The following is an 18,776-nucleotide window of genomic DNA, read 5'->3' on the forward strand; positions in this document are numbered from 1 at the left end:
GGCGATATTCTGGGAAATCAAGGACTAGCCAGCTCATGCGCTTCGTGGCATGCACCCCGGTGTGACGTGGGCGAGAGAGGTGATAACAAATGTGGTATGCGTTGTGACCTGGGCCAGCAAGCGCCCAGGGATAGAGTCATGCACAGTTGGGCACATGGCCAAGCTTTTCACACGCTGGTCGACGAGACTGGATCGTTGGTGAGATTCTTAAAATGACCCCGGGCTATAATGGTCCCGTGCTAGTCAACAATGGCTGGCCGGGGCGATACTCCGAAGAATGCAAACAAACAAAGGCCCCTTTGTTTTGACGCCGATGTGCCGGCTGTATCCAAGACACCATCACCACAAACATCAATGTTCACTTTCAAGATGGAACGAGTTATGAAGTTTGCCGAGCCAAAACTGGCCTCTCAGCAATGATTGCTTTGCCTGAGCTATAATACAAGATTTCCCCAGGCTCACAACATTGAAAGTACTTGTCAAGAGTCCATAAACACGCCCAGCTGTAGCGGGATATGTGCCTCGACCACCTCAGCGGAAGACTATTGAGGTGTTCGAGAATTCCCAAAAGTATATCGCAAGAATAGGAAAACGGGATCGGGTGCGAGGTGAATCGAGGTAGGTAATGCGTCTCTTGAAGTTTCTGATCAGGGGCAGAAATGAGAACGACCCGCGGGCTATCCAAGGCACAATCGTCCCATTGTTGCTCCAAAGGCAAATAAACACATTATATTCCCAGCCTCGAAAGAGACCTCACACAGGGTGTATGCGAGTTCCTTCCGGACGCCGAGACAAAGCTCATGTACAAGAATGTCTCATTCCTGCAAAGCGTGGCCATCATTAGACAAAGACTCCATAGAGCTGTGCAGAAGTATACCGGTTCTCCGTTCGTATGTTCGTGTCCAAAAAGTCTATACATTCCCTGAAAATCGCTTGCATCCCCTTTGAAAAGAAACCAACACTAACTCTCCCACAGGCTCCCACGCGAATTAGGTATTACCGAAATAAAGAAATCGTAGGTAGGACGTGGTCGACGAGACGCGCTAGTTGCTGATTTACAGGAAGGCAGCGAGACCGACGACGGCAGCGAGGCCAGCGCCGGAGAGAGCGGCGACCTTGCCGGCGCCGGCAGTGGGGACCTCCTCGGGGGCACCACCGGTGGGAGTGGCAACGGGGCCCTCGGGCTTGCCAGGCTTGCCGGGAGCGCTGCCAGTGGGGACAACGGGGACGAAGGTGGAGTTGCCGCCCTTGGCAGGGGGAGGAGCAGGGCTGAGGCATGTTAGTGATGATGCTTTGCAGCTCGTGAATCTGGGGACTTACCAGTCGTGGCAGACGACAGCGGAGGTGGTGATCACGGGCTTGGTGATGGTGCAGGGGCAGTCAGTGATGGTCAGGGTGGTGGCCTCAGTGATGGTGTAGGTCTTGCCGCCGTGGGTGATCTCAGTGGGGCCGGGGCAGTAGGTGGTGTAGGCAGTGACGACCTCGGTGGTGTAGGTGACGTTGCCCTTGGCGTAGGCAGAGACGCCGGCGGCGAAAGCGAGGGCAGCAGCGAACTTCATTTTGACTGAGGTTGGAGATATTAAGGTAACTCGAAAGTTGTAGGTAGGTTGTTTAGAGGTTGGAGGGTTGCTGGAACGAATGTACTTGACTAAAAGTCAGGGTATTGTAGCGAATGTGTGAGTGGGTGAGGAAGGAAGAAAGAAACTCTCATGAGGTCTGGAGGACTCGAGCTTTATACCGAACGGACGACCTGCAAAGAGGATAGGGATGGCCGTTGATGGGATGGCGACGGGGGGTGGTGCATCGTGGTGGAGGGGTGGAGACAGCTCATTCATTCAACCATGGGTGGATGCTTGATAGAGAGCCTTCTCTGTACAACGGAGCATCGAGTGGAGATGCGAGGGCCAGACGTCTCTTGGAGGAGGTCATCAGAGGCGGGAGATGGACGCTTCTCCCAATGGCTGCAACGCAAATTGAGGTGAACAGGGGGGCCTGTCGTCTGGGAAAACAGAGGGTAGCCACACCACTCGGCGTGGACCCTGGGCGGCTTCTTTTTCCAGAGCCATGTTATTTCAGCATGGGTCAAATCAGCGGCGCCGACATCCAGGGGCCGGGACCACAGAACAGAGCAGGGGGCGTGCGGCCGACAGCAAGCAATGGAGAAAGGGGAAAGGGGGTGTCGATGTGGGGAGCTTCTCTGTGCCTGGTGATGCTTCTTGGGTGGAGAGGCCTTAATCCCGGCTATTGTCTCGCTCCCTGACGAGAATGATGACCGAGACGGACCAGCCTAAAAAAAACACACAAGAACTAAAAAAGAAATCAAATGAGGAGATGCATGGCACGGTTTAAGCATGGTTCGGTGCTAGAACGGGATGAATAACAATGCACGAGGAAGGTGCAGGCACCGCAAGCTGTTCCCGACCGTATCTCATAGAATTGGCTGGGCATGCACAGCGAGCCCTCACCTGGAAACGAGATTATGTCCCCCGTACGGTACGAGAAAAGCAGCACATCATCATGGTCTCTATGCTTCGCTTCACGGGAAATATCTCCGTTTAGACGAGTGGCACTGATCCAGGAAGTTCATCAGATGCTGCGAGGCGCAGACCAATATGCGGCCGGAGGGCCCGACGCGGACCTTGCTAAGGCTTAGATAAAGAGTACTTGTTAACACAGCTTGATTGATAAGACTTCACAGGTATCCGCTGACTGCCTGGCATCAGCCATCATAGTCGTTCATGCATCCCACGCCATGGTTGATTAGTGGTTGATAGTGCCACCATGATAATGGCATTGCTACTGAACGTGGTGGTGCTATTGGATTCTGGGTTTGGTTACGTAGGATTTTGCTATTTCTGGTTTCAATTCATATGTCGATCAGTACTGATATGGTGAGCTCGGAAAGATTCACAGGAGGGCCTTCAACCAACAGATTGATCTTCGGCTCGATATCACTTCTATTTCTGTGGTCTGAGATTGCGTGTCGTGGACGATCCCATCTCCTTCTGCTCACTGGGCGGGTGCGAGGGTACATGCGACATCCGCCGTCCTGAGCTTTTAGCGCTTTCCCTCGATCCCACCTGCACAACTTGCCAGCTCCATCCCGCCCTGGCATAAATGTTGCACTAATGCAGGAACAAGACCCTTCCCGCCTTTTGCATCCATCAAGAGATGGATGGCTCCATTGGCTCATCTCTCTTTGTGCTGCTCTGTGTTGTGCTGAATCTGACTGTATTGGAGCACTCAGCTAGCTGATATCTGGAGCCTCCATGATCCTCTGATACCATCTGAGCTGAACCGACAACCCCAGAAACAATCGCCACAGGTCGCTAGGGCTCATCCTGTCCGCCACAGAAGGCTTGTACGACCTGGCGGCCAGGAGCGCGAACCAGTCATACCACGACACACACTCTCGCCTTGGGCTCGCGGGCTACCAACGTGGACCCCTGTCTAGCTAGTGCAGGCCTTCCAAAGTCTGGCAGCGAAGCAAAGGCCCAGCCCAGTGAGGCAAAAAATGTACCTGGGGAATTCTACAGGCCCTGGACACACCGGCCGGCAATTGTCTCTCCAGCTCTCGCTGCTCCTTTGCCTCTGCTCTGACTGGCCAGCGCTCTGCAGCCTCGGCTCTCCACGGCGATTATCCACAGTCACACACGCCTCAGGCAGGGAATAGGGGAAGGAGAAATTCCTTGGAAAGGGAAGGCTATCAAAGTGGGCTCCAAACCAGAGGAGTGGAAGCGGAATAGGGAAGGTGACTGGCGGGGAGCCAGCGAAACGAGGGAAAATTCCATCGAAATCCAACACTCCACGACCAGGGCGCCACACCGAAGACCGGTTAAAGCGGCGAATTGCTTCATCAGAAAGGGATCATCCAGACCAAGACTATTGGCCCGCCGCTTGGTCCACGACCAGACAATGTGTCGGCGCTTCTCGATTTGCTTGGACACTTCATTGGCCGTTCCGCCCCTAGCCCCAGATGAGCAGCGCCGCCCTTGGCTGACGAGTCTCCTTCCAAAATGGAGAGGCTGCCGCTCTCCAAACAGCCGGTAACGGTTATTTGTCCTCGGCTGGTCGCCATGTTGCAGTTGTTAGAGGGTTGATCCAGTAGTGGTGGGCGGTTTGCGACTCGCTAATGCCCTGTGCTGTTCTACGACTCTCCCTTCTCAGGGCTTCTCGGCTGTTTCTGTCCCCTGGTCTGGCCGAGAGAGATTCCATGGTTGCATCTGGATGTCTCGTGGGTACCAGCATCTCTCTGGAGACGACCCTGGAAACCCCTCGAGCCCCTTGTCGGGGCCTTTTGCGCTCGAGTTAACTCTCAAAGTCGGACTTCAGCAACAGATACGGCTCTTCCATACGTACCCCAGACGTTCGGTGATAAGGCATCAAGCGTTCCTTGGTGGTTTGCTACACACATGTCTCCTCCATAATTTCCCCCTTATCCACCAGGTTTGCCCCAGAGGCACCAAACCCGACTTCCAGTTCCGACAACAGCGGCATGAGCACCTATAACCCCCGCAGCCTTATCATCCCACAACATCATTTCCGGCCCTGACATCCAGTCGAGACCAGATCGGAGCTTGAGCCCTTGTCATTTCAAGCTCCGAGCCAGCGAGTCACAGCGCGTACCAGCTATCAGGGGAGCTTGTATGTGGTTCAGTTCTCGTATCTTCTCCATCAAGCCTTCCCCATCGAGTCATGACTCCCCGACGAATGTCCCAGTGGGATCGGCGACCCACGACCTCATCAAGATGATTCTTTGTTCTACCGCCTTTTCGCCTCTTGGACAGACGGAAAACCCATGCCTCCTGAGTTCAGACCCCAGCCAGTTTCTCCATCTCGATTCTTGCCCACATGAGAGAGATTCAATGGCCAGGGGTAGCCTGCTAGGTCTTTGCTGGTTGTTGTCAAGCTTTTGACGGTTCTTCTGTATCCAGAAAACCGCGATAGCCAACCTGTCCGATGCCACGAGGCGGCGCGCTAGCTTTGACCAACAGACACTACGTGGTTAGCATGGACTTCCCGCGAGCTTCGTCTACTGGGGAGATGGAAGGACAAGCTAGCAAAGAGAATCCTGCCAAGGCAGGGTCATTCAGGATGATGCTTGGCCCAGGTGCTTTGATAGACGGATCCTGGAACACCCCGTCTGGAGAAAGCCTGTGAGACAGGCTTGGCAGATGGCCCATGAAAGTGCCTGATACTGGATCGCATCTCGCAGTCACCATCGACAAGAGCACGCGATACCGTGCAACCGCTGGACGAACGGGTCGATGGGCCTCGAAACTTTGTCGGGCGAGTTTCTTTCTCGCCGTCCAATTTCGTATCACCCCCATATCCCATTTCCCCTTTGGCACACGCCCCAAGCACCTCCACTGTCCCAATTCGACTCATCCCACCTCGAGCCGTCAGTGAACAGCTCAGACGTTGGATCTTCCGCAAGCCTCCCAAGCCTCTCAAGCCCAGTTTCCAGGATCAAAGGCTACCATCGACGCTTGTTCGTCGGTCAAGTTTTTCTTAGCCGCTCAGGACTCCTTGATTTGGAGCTGCTCGGAAGGCCATACCCGGGTTTAATTTCCACCACTGACCATGATCTGGAGATCGCCCAGACTATTCCCAGCTTAACCTTCTCATCTCGCCCGTCCCGCAGCCATGCTTCTTGCCCTTGCATGATACAGAGAATCTACTGTGCTGCAACCAGACGTTCTGTGCGTTGCATGCTCATGCAGCGTGACCGACATATCGCGAACGCCCCCGGACCGCACGAATAACAACCCGGGGCTCGAGTTGCTGTCGATTGTGTTGTTGTTTTTTCCCTGCCGGCGTTTAATGAGCCGGTGCATGTTTTGACATCTCGCCCAGACAACCAAAACACCCAATTTGCTCGCCTCGTCGTTAGTCGACGCTCCGTCGATGGAACCAACTGCGGTCCGTCCAAGTCACATCTCTAACCCTAACCTACTTTGTTATCACTTGGCTCGATCTATACTTGGCTGGTTCGATTTGCCACACCCGGGACTACTGGCCGTGGTTCCTACAGGTCGGCCCCTCGCAGTTTTCTCCATGGCTAATTTCCAATCCCTTGCTCGTCCTTGAATCACTTCTCCGGGGGCCTGGCCGAGGATGATAATTGCCTCTTCTCCGAATGGTCTGACCGGCCCATGGCCAGAACAGCTACCGTCGAAGCGACACCAGCACACCATCCCATCCCCAGCGTCTCCGGGAGTTGACTATCGCCTCAGGCGTAATTGCAAGTGCCTTGATTCGTCTGACCGAGCCGCACGCTTGTCTGTGTTTCTTGGCTGTGGTGGCAACACTCTTGGCCAGCCGAGTCTGAGCGGCTTCCGCTTTGTCTCTCGTATCGGCGGAGACAAGAGCATGTTCTGTGCCGCATTCTGTATCTGTTTTTGGTTCCGCGGCCTTGTTTCGCTAAGATGAACCTGCCTCTTGTCGATTCTCGTTCCGCGACAGGAGCAAGGGTCCTCGGACTCTGCTGTTGACATCCATTGAGAGAAGGGCGAAATGCGCTTTGTGATTGAGAAAGGGGAGAGATAACGACGTGAGCAATTCCAGGTGTCAAGCGACCCCGGTTCAATTCAATCAGGCTAATTGCTCGATTGCACTTCCGGTCGGACCTCTGAATCAATCTCGCCCTCAGCTTGTGTCCTCCTGGGACTTGACACCAGCGGATTACCTTGTCAAACACCAAGTCGAAGTCATCATGGCACAAAGTTGTGTGTTGCAGGTGTCGTCGCTATACAGAGTATCATTGGCCCCGTATGTCTGGCCAAAGTTTGTCGGAGGTTGGCGACATTGCGTCTGAGAGTATTACTAATGTGCGTCATCGGTTTCACTCAACCATCTGTGACCGTCTTGCGCTTCAAGCTTCAGCTTCGAATTTCCACCAGAGTCACCTTTAACGCCCGAAACGAACACCTGAAACTACAACATGGCGGATCTGATCAAGGCAGTCGGTACGGGAGCAGGATGCAAGTCCAAGACCAGCACCGTCTAACCTAGTCCGCAGATATCCGAGGCGGTAAAGGCGAGCGAGATGCCCTCTTCATCAACCCTCAGACGCCAAAGCCCTCGCCTACTGAAGGACAGGCCCTCGTCCGTGTCAAAGCCTTTGGCATAAACCGCATGGATATAGTCCAGCGACGCGGCTTTTACCCGCTTCCGCCTCAAGCCCCCGCAACGCTGGGCGTCGAGTTCAGCGGCACCATCGAGTCCCTTGGGCCTGGTGACCACGGTGCCTTTAAGCAAGGTGACGAAGTCTTTGGGCTTGCCTACGGTGGCGCCTACGCCGAGTACCTTGCCGTCAGCACACGCATGTTGCTGCACAAGCCGTCGTCCATGGACTTTGTGACATGCGCTGGCATCCCGGAAACCTGGATCACGGCGACACAGGCACTGCACCTTGTGCTTGGCTTCACCAAAGGTAAGTCGATCTTGTGGCATGCTGGTGCCTCGGGCGTGTCTATTGCTGGCATCCAGCTGTCAAAGATTGCCGGTGCATCCCAGGTCTTTGCCACGGCCGGGTCCCAGGAAAAGTGCGACTTTATTACCTCGAAGCTCGGAGCCACCGCGGCCTTCAACTACAAGACGCAGGACTGGGCGGAGGAGATCAAGAAACACACCGACGGTAACGGCGTCGACTATATCGTGGATTTTGTTGGTGCAAGCTACTTCCAGCAGAACCAGACGGCCGCTGCACGGGACGGACGTATCGTCCTCCTGGGTACGCTGGGTGGTGTCAAGATCCCCGAAGCCGACATCTCGCAGATCCTGTACAAGAGGCTCCGAATCGAGGGCAGCACGCTGAGGAGCCGGGACGAGGAGTACCAGGGAAAGCTTCGTGACCGCCTCGAAGAGTATCTCCCAGACTTTGAGTCGGGCAAGTTGAAGATCCTTGTGGACAAGGTTCTGCCATGGGAGGAGATCCAGGAGGCTCACAAGCACATGGAAGAGGCCAAGAATCTGGGCAAGATCATATGTACTATCTCGTAGGTACCATTCATAACTCGAAAATAGGAGACAACTCTTGACGACGCCACGCTTGTGTTCGTCAAAGCAAAGAAATCCATCGCTTTCCTCAATGTGACTGAATCCACTTGAGCATCTGCTCATACGCTGTAGCCTGGGCGTCCTTGATGGCAGCATCCTGATACTCGCCGACAACGGCAAACCCTGATATAGTGAGTTGACGATCAAGACATATAGATAGTGAAGCCTTGGCTTACCGTGCGGCACTCCAGGATATACCTGGACCTCGTGCTCTAGGTTTGCATCAGACATGGTATCTTCTCCTGCTATCCGCACCTCATCGGTGAAGAGAGGATCGTTTTCAACGCAAACCAGGCTTAGAGGAGCACTGATGTCTTTGAAGTCATCGGGGGTGACTGAGGCGGCATGTGCCAAAGCACCGGCCTTGATGAATGGCCCGGACTTGAGTCCTCCACTCTCGGCATCCCCTTGAACAACCTTTGTCTTCTTGGCAAGAAGCAAAATGAACCGCGCACCGACGCAATACCCGGCCGCATAGATGCCATCACCACGCTGGATGGAGTCTGCGTACTGCTCCCGGGCAGCATCGATCACCTTGTGCAGGATAGGCATGACGCGGTCCTCAGTGACGCGGGCGAGCCACATGTCGATGAGGAACGACTTTGTAACCTCGACGGCTTTCAGCTTGAACTGCTCGAGGATAGATGTGGAGTCGTCGGTGACGGCGGTTGCGCCTGGAGCTGTGTCGCCGGCGAAGAGGTCGGGCATGAGGACGAGGTAGCCCTCAGAGGCGAACTTGTCGGCCTGGATCTGGTTGTTGGTGGACTTGATGCCCGTGCCTCCAGTGAGGAGGAGGAGGAGTCGGGAAGGAGCATGAGGGTAGTCGGTGGGCTTGGAGATGTAGACCTAGAGGTGAGCGCCGTTAGCGACAGTATAGATGGGGTCACTGGTTGGTCGCACATCAACGTCATTGAGCTTGATGATCTCGCCGGTAGAGGCCTGTCCAGAAGCTACACCTGTTAGTATGGGATGGGAATGATCAGGAATGCAGAACATACGAGTAGGCCTGTCGGTTACGCAGTGCTCGCCGACAACAGGCGCCGAAGGGGCAGCCCTGGTCTCCTGGGCGTCGCTCTCGGGAGCTCGAGTAGCATTGTCTGCGTCAGCCATGGTGATTATCTCGTTGGTGTCCTATCTGCGATCGAGATGCGTAGTGTCGTAGGATTGGCAGGCAGATGATGTTGTTGTTTGATGCATGGCTGATTGCAGTTGAGGGGCTGCCTGAGGTTGGACAGCTGCACTGCGCTGCGGCGCCTTGGCTGGAATCCAACGTCATGTTGGAGGGGTAACTCCCTGCAGGAGCTCTTCCTTGCGCGCGTGCGTGACGCGGCGACAGGTGAATATTGGTTCATGCAGCGGCGGAGCCAGGTGGTTTACATTGGTAAATCTGAGCTTCAGAATATATATTCTATTCTAGAAAAGCACAATAGCCTGTATATCTTGACATTTACACTTGATATTCTCGACTGGCCTGTCGAGATCGTGTGGTTCGTCCCCGGTTGCCCCAGCCATCAACTGCCGTAGCATTACATAATCCAACGACCCCGCGATCTCTTGCCACACAGCGCGTTGAGTGGAACGCGCTGAACGCGTCGTAGGCACCATCTTCCTTTTATCGTCCACTTTCATCATCTTCCCCCAGACAGCTACTCAACCAAGCCATCAAGCCAACGAGATACACACAATCTACCGCCGAGAACCGATCACAGCTCACGGCAACCATGGCTGCAGCTTCAGCGCTCTCTCGAGGCGCCCTTGAGTGCGTTTTCTCGTCTCTCATCCCCCTTCTCCGTTCACTAACTTTTTGTCAGCGTGATCTTCAATGATCCCGACAAGGCCGCCAAGCTCTTCCCCGTACCCGTCTTGCAATGCCTCCAAGTCAAGCAGATGGCCCCTTCGGCCCAAGGAGGAGAACGATATCGCCTCGTTATGAGCGATGGCCAGCATTACGTTCAGACCATGCTTGCCACACAGGCCAACCACGTCGTTCGCGACAACAAGCTCGTCCGAGGCTGCTTTGCCCGGATTAAGCAATACACTCCCAACAACCTGAAGGGCAAGAAGTGAGTTCATGATTCACCGTCGTCCCGTCTGCTTCTGACCACATCTAGTATCCTTGTCATCCTCGATCTCGAAGTCGTCGAATCCCTTGGCATCCAGGACAAAATTGGCGAGCCGGTCGCGGTCGACGCAAAGCCACCCGGTCAGGAGGGTGCCATCGCCGGAGGAGACTTCTACGGTGTTAAGAAGGAGGAACAAAAGCCACAGCCCCAACAATTCCAGCAGCAACAGCAGCAGCAGTCGATGCCTTCGCGACCAGCCATGCACGGTGGCAGCAACATCTACCCCATCGAGGGCCTGTCGCCCTTCGCACACAAGTGGACCATCAAGGCTCGAGTTACCTCCAAGTCGGATATCAAGACATGGCACAAGGCCACAGGCGAGGGAAAGCTTTTCAGCGTTAACCTTCTGGATGAGAGTGGTGAGATCAAGGCTACTGGTTTCAACGAGCAGTGCGATGCCTTCTACGACCGTCTGCAGGAGGGATCTGTTTACTACATCTCTACTCCTTGCCGAGTGTCACTGGCCAAGAAGCAGTTCTCCAACCTTCCCAACGACTACGAGCTCGCTTTTGAGCGGGATACAGTCATCGAGAAGGCCGAGGACCAGACCAATGTGCCTCAAGTGAGGTTCAACTTCTGCACCATCCAGGAGCTGCAGAGCGTGGAGAAGGACAACACAGTCGATGTCATTGGCGTGCTCAAGGAGGTCGGCGAGATTGGAGAGATTGTATCCAAGAAGGACGGCCGACCTTTTCAGAAGCGAGAGCTAACCCTCGTGGATGATACCGGCTACTCAGTCCGTGTTACAGTTTGGGGCAAGACTGCCAACTCGTTCGACGCCCCCGCCGAGTCTGTGGTGGCCTTCAAGGGCACCAAGGTATCCGACTTTGGTGGAAAGAGTCTCAGTCTTCTTTCTTCTGGCACAATGAGTGTTGATCCCGACATTCCTGATGCTCACCGACTCAAGGGATGGTATGACTCCGCTGGACGAACAGACACCTTTGCAACTCACCAGGGCATGGCAAGCATGGGCAACGCCACCGGCCGAAAGGACGAGATCAAGACCATCTCTCAGGTTAAGGATGAGAACCTTGGCATGGATGACCAGGCCTACTACACCATCAAGGCGACTATCGTCTTTATGAAGCAAGACACCTTTTGCTACCCAGCCTGTGCTTCCCAGGGCTGCAACAAGAAGGTGACGGAGATGGGAGATGGCACCTGGCATTGCGAGAAGTGCAACGTGTCGCACGAGAAGCCAGAATACCGGTACATTCTGTCTCTTAACGTGGCCGACCACACCAGCCACCAATGGCTCAGCTGCTTTGATGATTCTGGCCAGAAGATCTTGGGTCGTACAGCCAATGAGATGATGGAGCTGAAGGAGTCGGATGACCCAACCAAGTTCACGGCGGCATTTGAGGAGGCCAACTGCAAGAAGCTCACGTTCCGATGCAGAGCAAAGATGGACAACTTTGGCGAGGCTCAGAGGTACGTCGGCGTGTTCCCTGACTGTGTGAGAGATACTAACATGAGTGTTTTAGGATACGATATCAGGTGATGAGTGCTATGCCCCTGGACTTTACTTCGGAAGGCAACAAGCTCAAGGAGATGATTAAGGAATACGAGAACATGGGAGTATGAAGATGAAGGCTGCGATTCCGGGGCGTGCGGGATGGCGAAAAGAGATTCGGGATTGTCTTAGCATGTATACCTTGTAAAGCCGGGATGAAAGGATCGGTCTACAATGCCGTGGACATGAACATTACGCAATACATAATGAAACGAGCATCGCGACGAATGCAGTGTCACCTGGGATGAGTTGAACAAGGGTGTAGAGAATGATGTAAATGCTCAAGAGGATTCAACAAGCTTTTATTAACCCAACGCCGTCACATGTGCAGGATGCCCCGATGCCTGGTATCTAACTACAGGGGCAGCCTCTGGTGCTTCCAGGGCTTCTTGCCCTCACCGTCTCCGTAGTCAGCGGTGGCCTGGTAGTCACCGCGGATCTTGTACTTGTAGATGGTCAAGCCCTCGAGACCAACAGGTCCACGGGCATGGATCTTGTTGGTGCTGATACCAACCTCGGTACCGAAGCCGTAGCGCATGCCGTCGGCGAGACGGGTAGCGGCGTTCCAGTACACACCGGCAGAGTCAACCTCGTTCATGAACCGCTCAGCCTCGGCCGAGTCGGAGGTCATGATGGCGTCGGTGTGGTGAGAGCCGTGGGTGTTGATGTGGGTGATGGCTTCGTCAAGGGAAGAGACGGTCTTGACGCCGATGGTGAGGGAGAGATGCTCCGTGTCGTAGTCCTCGGCCGTGACATCCTGGACACCCTCAAGAGAAAGGGATGCAATGGCGGCCTTGCTGGCCTCGTCAACGCGAAGAGAAACACCCTTGGCGGCGAGAGCAGCAGCAACGCCGGGGAAGACGGTAGTCAGAGCGGTATCCTGGACGAGGAGAGTCTCGACGGCGTTGCAGGCAGCGGGATAGCTGGTCTTGGAGTCGACAATGGCGGTGATGGCCTTGTCCTTGTCTGCCGAGGCAGTGAGGTAGATGTGGCAAAGACCGTCTGCGTGGCCGAGGACGGGAATCTTTGTCGACTCCTTGATGTAGCGGACCAGATCGTTGGAGCCACGGGGGATGACGAGGTCAATGTAGCGATCCTGAGCAAGGAGCTGGGCGATGACATCGCGGGTGGTGACAAGTTGGATGGCTGAGTTGGGGACCTGAGTTGTCTCTAGCGCTGAAGAGATGACCTTGGAGATGGCGACGAAGGACTCGGTGGATTCCTTTCCGCCTAGGGAGTGTGAACTTTGTGAGTTGAGATGATAGGGGGAAACTTACCCTTGAGAATGGCGGCGTTGCCAGACTTGATGGCGAGAGAGGCAATGTTGGCGATGACCTCGGGTCGGGCCTCAAAGATGATGAGAAGGACACCGATGGGGCATGAGACACGCTCCATAACGAGATCATTGTCAAGCTCAGTCCTCATCTGAACCTGACCAACTTTTGAAAAAATGAGTCTTTCAAGTTCAACAACATAAGAGTAAGAAACCAACCTGGATCCTCAAGATCCCTCACATCGAGAATACCCTTGAGCATATCCTCCCACTTGCCCTTCTTTCCCAGATCCAGCCGCGACACGAGAGCCTGGCTGAGGGAACCATCAGCAGCAGCCTTTGCGGCGAGCTCCAGGTCGCGGGCGTTGGCGGCGAGGATATCGTCCTTGGCGGCCGTGAGTGCGGCGTGAATGGCGTCGAGGGCGCTGTTGCGGGCCGAGGCGGGGAGGGTGGCGAGGGCGAAGGATGCCGTCTTTGCGGCGCTGGCTGCGGCCTCTGGGGAGGCGTTTGTGAGGGACATTGTGAAGTTTGGTGATGTTCTTTTTTTTGGTGGTGAGTGAGTGAGTGAGTGAGTGTTGGATATGGAGGAGATGGTTTAAAGTGACTCAGGTTGTTTGGTGGGGTTCATGCACCCCGCCATCTATTGGAAGTACGGGAGAGCTTCCGGAGCTTGGGAGGGCCAGTAGGAGAGAGGCATTACGATATTAAAGTGGTTGGATAGGTATTCTGAAAGCATTAGTTACAGGCCAGACTCTACAAGTATTGACATTGATAGACCTTTTTTTCTGCTTCATGGCTGGCCTTGTCTTGATGAGCTCACATGTTTTCACAGATATGAGAGTGGAGCGATGTCGGCGGCTGGGGTATAAAACTGTACCGTTGCTGAAGTCAAGCAATGTATTGTATCGCTGGACTTTGTGTATGTAGCAAAGAAAGCCGCCAGCAAATTTAGAACAAATTTGTGAAAACAATTGCTATAGAGCAGAACAGAGATTGTCCTTACTTATGCAGTGTATCTTGTACTCAGTGCTTAAATCATCTTGTGAGGTGTGGGAAGCCTTGGAGGTTATACACTCTCGTAGTGACATCCTCAAATGTAATAACACAATGACGAACAACAAATGAATCATATTCGAGTACTTCATAGACATATGACAAAGCGTTATTCTTTAACTAACCACTTATTCGTATTGCATGCCCAACATGCACATCGCCGCGTGACCGCCGACACCTACTTGGTTAGGAAACCTCCTCCGATACAGGAACGCTTCCCATGCTTGAGGGCACGCAACTTCTGACAAGGCGTAGTTAGCTCAATTGCAAAACGGCGAGATGCTGATTAATTCAAATTCCAGCACAGGCCATTTTCCAACTTCGTTTTTCTTCTTGGCCATTTCCCCCTGTCTTGTCGAGTTGCTCTCATAACAGGCCATCAACCTCGTGATCACAGTAGACAACTACATATCATCAATACACAATCATGACAACTCAAATGAAACCCAGGAAGAATACATCCGCACTTACCCCCCGCGTTATTCCCCCATCGAGTGCCGCTTTTCCGTCCTCTCGCCCCCCCTTCGGCACCGCTCTCGGCGTTCCCTCCACATATCCGCTCCACACTGCTAATTCCCGGCTCAGGCTGCCGAGATACAGACTGGGAAACCATTGGTCAGTCAAGCAAAAGCCGGGACCGGTTTGGACTCTCTCCCCGGGGAACAAATGTAAGGTGCGGAATGATAGATGCGGGCTCGTCAATGGCACCCTTCTATTTCTTTCGCGTTTTGTTTTTCAAGACCGGGATCATTCTTCCACCCCCTACCCACCACCACAACCTAGATCTTGGCAAAATCTGACTCTCATCTCCGCCTTTGAATGAATATAATCTTTTTCGGATCATTTTTCGTTCAGTAGCTTTGAGATTCTCTGCTGGTGCAGTCTGAAACACTTCCACTTCCGTCTCCAGTTCCCTCTGCTCCGTCTTGCTCCGGCTGCCGCATCCCCGGGTTCGGCAGACCGGTCCCCACATTTTCTTTTCGGGGCCGACCGACGTCACCATGAGACCCGACCGTGACGACGAAAAAGTCGATCAAAAAATCGACGAAAAGGCAGAGCAAAGGTCCAGCCTCGAGCGAGGTGAAGTGGATGAGAAACACGGAGGCCGGCGTCCGGCTTCCACAGTTTCAACCTCTCGTTCAAGCCATACCCAGAGCCGCGCAGACTCGATACATCAGGAACAAGATGCCATTGAGCCCGTCACACTTGGTGAACCGTTAGGCCATATAGACACACGAAGGTCCGCCAAGCGCAGTTGTTCAAGAGCCTCATCCGCCCGTTCGAGGCCCTTATCCATCGTCCCACGTTCCAAGAGACGAGGTCTGTTTGGGAGTCTCACTCTAGTTCCTGAGATTGCCTATCCTCCAGATTATAAGAACTCGACGAAATGGGGTCTCACTTTTATCATTGCCCTGGCCACGGCTGCGGCGCCCCTTGGATCGACAGTCGTGTATCGTAAGCCTTGCCCTTGCGAATATTTGAGTTAAATCGATAGAGTGCTGACGAGCAAAAAGCTGCCCTTCCCGTGTTAGCTCGCGAATTCAACGCCTCTGAGACGGTCACTAACCTTTCGGTTGCGCTGTACATGATCTCAATGGCCATCTTTCCCCTCTGGTGGTCTTCCTTCTCTGAGCAGTTTGGCCGTCGGTCCATCTACCTCGTCTCCTTTACCCTCTTTGTCATATTCTCAGTCCTCTCAGCCGTATCGACAAACATCACCATGCTGGTCGTCTTCCGTATGTGCGCCGGAGGTGCCTCAGCGAGTGCTCATTCTACCGGCGCAGGCTCCATCGCCGACTTGTTCGAAGTCTTTGAGCGCGGCCGAGCAATGAGCATCTTCTACCTCGGACCACTCCTAGGTCCCCTGGTCGCACCCGTCATCGGAGGTGTGCTGACGCAGGAGCTCGGCTGGCAGGCGACCATGTGGTTCCTTGCCATCTATGGTCTTATAGTCTTGCTGATGATCCTCTTCTTCCTCCCCGAGACACTGCAGCGGCGCAGACCGGAGGAGACACTACCGACTGAGGAGCTCAGCCGGATGCGCACCATGGATTCGGCCAAGGTCAGAACGAAGCGTCTGGCCAAGTCTGTCCGTCGGTTCCTGATCGATCCCCTGGGTGTAGTGGGCTACCTACGATTCCCGGCTGTTTTCATCACTGTGCTTCTCGCCGCCATTGCCTTCGGCTCGCTATATGTGGTAAACATTGCGATCCAGCAAAAGTTCACCCGCGACCCGTACAACTACGGCCAGCTGCTCCTCGGTCTACTGTATATCCCGTCAGGTGCTGGGTACGTTGTCGGCTCACTCTGCGGCGGCCGCTGGATCGACAGAATCATGGCGAGGGAGGCCCGCAAGGCAAACCGCTACGACGAGAATGGGAAGCTCATCTATCTTCCCGAGGATCGAATGAGGGAGAACGCATGGATCATGGTGACGGCGTACCCACTGGCACTGCTCATGTTTGGCTGGACATTGAGATATGGCTTGCCCACTCCGGTGCCATGTGTCGCCCTCTTCTTCTTTGGAATCTCGTCCATGCTTGTTTTTGTAAGACACCGCATCTCATACCAGCAATACTTGGCTAACATCATGTCAACAGAGCAGCGCGACTACCATGCTTACCGAATTCATCCGAAAGAGTACATCCTCGGGCGCGGCGCTCAACAATCTAGTGAGAAACACTCTCTCCTGTATCGGAGCCATTGTAGCTGCGCCGTGGATCAATGCCATCAACGTCGGCTGGGTATTCACAACCATTTGTTTCTTTTGCTTGTTGGTTAGTTACACCAGTGTATGGCTGTTGAGGACGAACGCGACAAAGTGGAGACGGACGATGGACGAGGCTTTGAATCAGTGAGAGGCCATTTTGATAATACAGAGTATCAAAGATGTGTTGGGTTCTAGAGAATGAAAAGGGAAGGTAGGCCCGTATACAATATGCCCATAAAATGCAAACATTTAATTAAGCGGTTCATGACTTTATGGCGGCCAAGGATAAAGAAGCATGGTAACGCTCATCAAATAATGCACAAGTATTGTAAAACATGTATTCAGATTCTGTCTAGGTAGGCCAGGTCTATCAGTCTACTTCCCCCCAGCAAACATCTTTCCAAGAGCATCAACATCGACATTTCCCCCACTAAACACCAACCCAAGGTCCCATCCATCCTCACCAGCCTCCTTCTCCACCATGGTCCTAAACTCCTCGTCGTACAGAGCCACCGCGAGCGGAACACAGGCGCTCGGCTCGACGACCAGCTTGAACCGCTCGTACACGAGTCTCATGGCCGCTAGGATCTCCTCTTCTGATACGCTGTACATGCCAGATACCAGTCGTCGTTTGTAGATGACGGACCACGGGTGCTCGCCCACCGGCGTGCGGAGGCCGTCAGCTACAGTCAGTGTCTTGACTGCCGTGATGCGTTCGCCAGATTCGTATCCGCGTTTACCGTCGTCAGCTCCTTCGAAGGAGGGCTCCGCGCCAAATACGCGGATTCCTGTACCCTCACAGCTGAGAGCCACACCCGAGAGCATTCCACCGCCGCCGCAAGGTGTCATGATGGCATCCAACCCAGGCTTCTCCTTCTTGCCTCCTGGCACACCCGGTCCAGCGTTGTCCCTCCCCGTAGCCGGAGCGCGGAATACCTTTTTCTGCCCGTCGACTTCGGCATCGGTCGTCATAAGCTCGGTGACTTGCTGTTGAAACTCAAGACCAAGTGTGCCCTGACCTAGCATAATGTCCGGGTGGTCATACGGCGGTACAAGACGGGCACCTGTCTCAGCAATAACCTTGTTTGCGACGGCTTCGCGTTCTGGAGCTGTGCTGCCACTAAATATGACGTTGGCGCCGTATCCCTTTGTTCCAGCGACCTTCTTGGGGTTGGAGATCTCAGGCATGACGATATGCGCCTTGATGCCACTCTCACGAGCTGCCAAGGCCAACGCCTGAGCGTGATTTCCTACAACCAGTCAGTTCAAGTCCAATACCCCATCTTGGAGTTTTTCTCTCACCTGAACTATGCGTCACAACACCCTTCTCCTTACCCCCTCCCTCCAACCACCCAGGCTCCTGCTTAAGCCTCTCCACCGCGTGAAACGCCCCTCTCGCCTTAAAGGCCCCGATCCGTTGCATGTTTTCGCACTTGAACCAGAGCCTCAGCACTGGCCGAGCCGGGGTCCGACCTTCGAATCGGGTCCCATCGAGTGTGCGAGGCGTCGAGGCCAGCTCAGTGAGGGTGCGGTTGGTGAGGACGGGCGTCAAGTGGACATAATCGCTGATGAGCTTGTGGGCCTCGATGACTGAGTCACGGTTCAGAGGAAGGGTTGTGGATAAGTCGGCCATGATGAATCGTAAAATTGGAGGTCTAAGGTGAGAAATGTGCTTGCTTGTATCCAACGTCTATGGCATCAACATGAGTCCTTATATATCGTGCTCCGGTTGTCGGTATACCTGCCTGCTTAGTGGAACCACCCACCTGTCGCTCTCGATTTCCCCTTTCGGAAACCGACTGGAGCCTGCCAAGAAAAGCCCGCACAACTACAAGTCAGTTGTTCTCTCAAGGGCGTGCCCTAGTCAACTACTAACAATAAGCCAGATATCAACATCACAGGTGATAGGACAACAAGTTGAACAATAAGAAATTGGTATTCGTTTTGGCTCCGAGCCTGATATCAACTTTTGGACCAGCCTAGATCCCCCAAAGATCCCAGGAATTAAAGTACAAAAGTTCATGCGTTTGTTTTCATAAGACC

General features: G+C 54.0%; 7 protein-coding genes across 7 annotated transcripts; 3 read left to right on the plus strand and 4 right to left on the minus strand.

The window, feature by feature from the left end:
* Nucleotides 1–1,055: 1,055 nt before the first annotated feature.
* MRS44_007895 (uncharacterized protein) lies at nucleotides 1,056–1,559 on the minus strand (the record flags this gene model as incomplete). Its single annotated transcript, XM_046281064.1, has 2 exons — nucleotides 1,056–1,269; nucleotides 1,321–1,559. 2 exons carry the CDS (start codon nucleotides 1,557–1,559, stop codon nucleotides 1,056–1,058), a joined length of 453 nt encoding a protein of 150 aa, XP_046134093.1.
* Nucleotides 1,560–6,943: 5,384 nt separating this feature from the next.
* On the plus strand, nucleotides 6,944–8,004 carry MRS44_007896 (uncharacterized protein; the record flags this gene model as incomplete). Its single annotated transcript, XM_046278491.1, has 2 exons — nucleotides 6,944–6,968; nucleotides 7,022–8,004. 2 exons carry the CDS (start codon nucleotides 6,944–6,946, stop codon nucleotides 8,002–8,004), a joined length of 1,008 nt encoding a protein of 335 aa, XP_046134092.1.
* An 85-nt stretch (nucleotides 8,005–8,089) lies between these two features.
* MRS44_007897 (uncharacterized protein) lies at nucleotides 8,090–9,171 on the minus strand (the record flags this gene model as incomplete). Its single annotated transcript, XM_046275950.2, has 4 exons — nucleotides 8,090–8,184; nucleotides 8,238–8,907; nucleotides 8,962–9,011; nucleotides 9,060–9,171. 4 exons carry the CDS (start codon nucleotides 9,169–9,171, stop codon nucleotides 8,090–8,092), a joined length of 927 nt encoding a protein of 308 aa, XP_046134091.1.
* A 611-nt stretch (nucleotides 9,172–9,782) lies between these two features.
* Nucleotides 9,783–11,768, plus strand: MRS44_007898 (uncharacterized protein; the record flags this gene model as incomplete). The annotated part of the gene is made up of 4 exons (XM_046275949.2): nucleotides 9,783–9,820; nucleotides 9,873–10,124; nucleotides 10,173–11,615; nucleotides 11,669–11,768. 4 exons carry the CDS (start codon nucleotides 9,783–9,785, stop codon nucleotides 11,766–11,768), a joined length of 1,833 nt encoding a protein of 610 aa, XP_046134090.1.
* A 284-nt stretch (nucleotides 11,769–12,052) lies between these two features.
* MRS44_007899 (uncharacterized protein) lies at nucleotides 12,053–13,490 on the minus strand (the record flags this gene model as incomplete). The annotated part of the gene is made up of 3 exons (XM_046269194.2): nucleotides 12,053–12,927; nucleotides 12,975–13,136; nucleotides 13,190–13,490. 3 exons carry the CDS (start codon nucleotides 13,488–13,490, stop codon nucleotides 12,053–12,055), a joined length of 1,338 nt encoding a protein of 445 aa, XP_046134089.1.
* A 1,534-nt stretch (nucleotides 13,491–15,024) lies between these two features.
* Nucleotides 15,025–16,881, plus strand: MRS44_007900 (uncharacterized protein; the record flags this gene model as incomplete). Its single annotated transcript, XM_046269193.2, has 3 exons — nucleotides 15,025–15,478; nucleotides 15,538–16,571; nucleotides 16,624–16,881. 3 exons carry the CDS (start codon nucleotides 15,025–15,027, stop codon nucleotides 16,879–16,881), a joined length of 1,746 nt encoding a protein of 581 aa, XP_046134088.1.
* Nucleotides 16,882–17,108: 227 nt separating this feature from the next.
* Nucleotides 17,109–18,366, minus strand: MRS44_007901 (uncharacterized protein; the record flags this gene model as incomplete). Its single annotated transcript, XM_046275948.2, has 2 exons — nucleotides 17,109–17,983; nucleotides 18,036–18,366. 2 exons carry the CDS (start codon nucleotides 18,364–18,366, stop codon nucleotides 17,109–17,111), a joined length of 1,206 nt encoding a protein of 401 aa, XP_046134087.1.
* Nucleotides 18,367–18,776: the final 410 nt, after the last annotated feature.

The sequence above is a fragment of the Fusarium solani genome (genome assembly GCF_023522795.1).
Source record: "Fusarium solani strain SB1 chromosome Unknown bctg00000004, whole genome shotgun sequence".
NCBI classification, from domain to species: Eukaryota; Fungi; Ascomycota; class Sordariomycetes; order Hypocreales; family Nectriaceae; genus Fusarium; species Fusarium solani.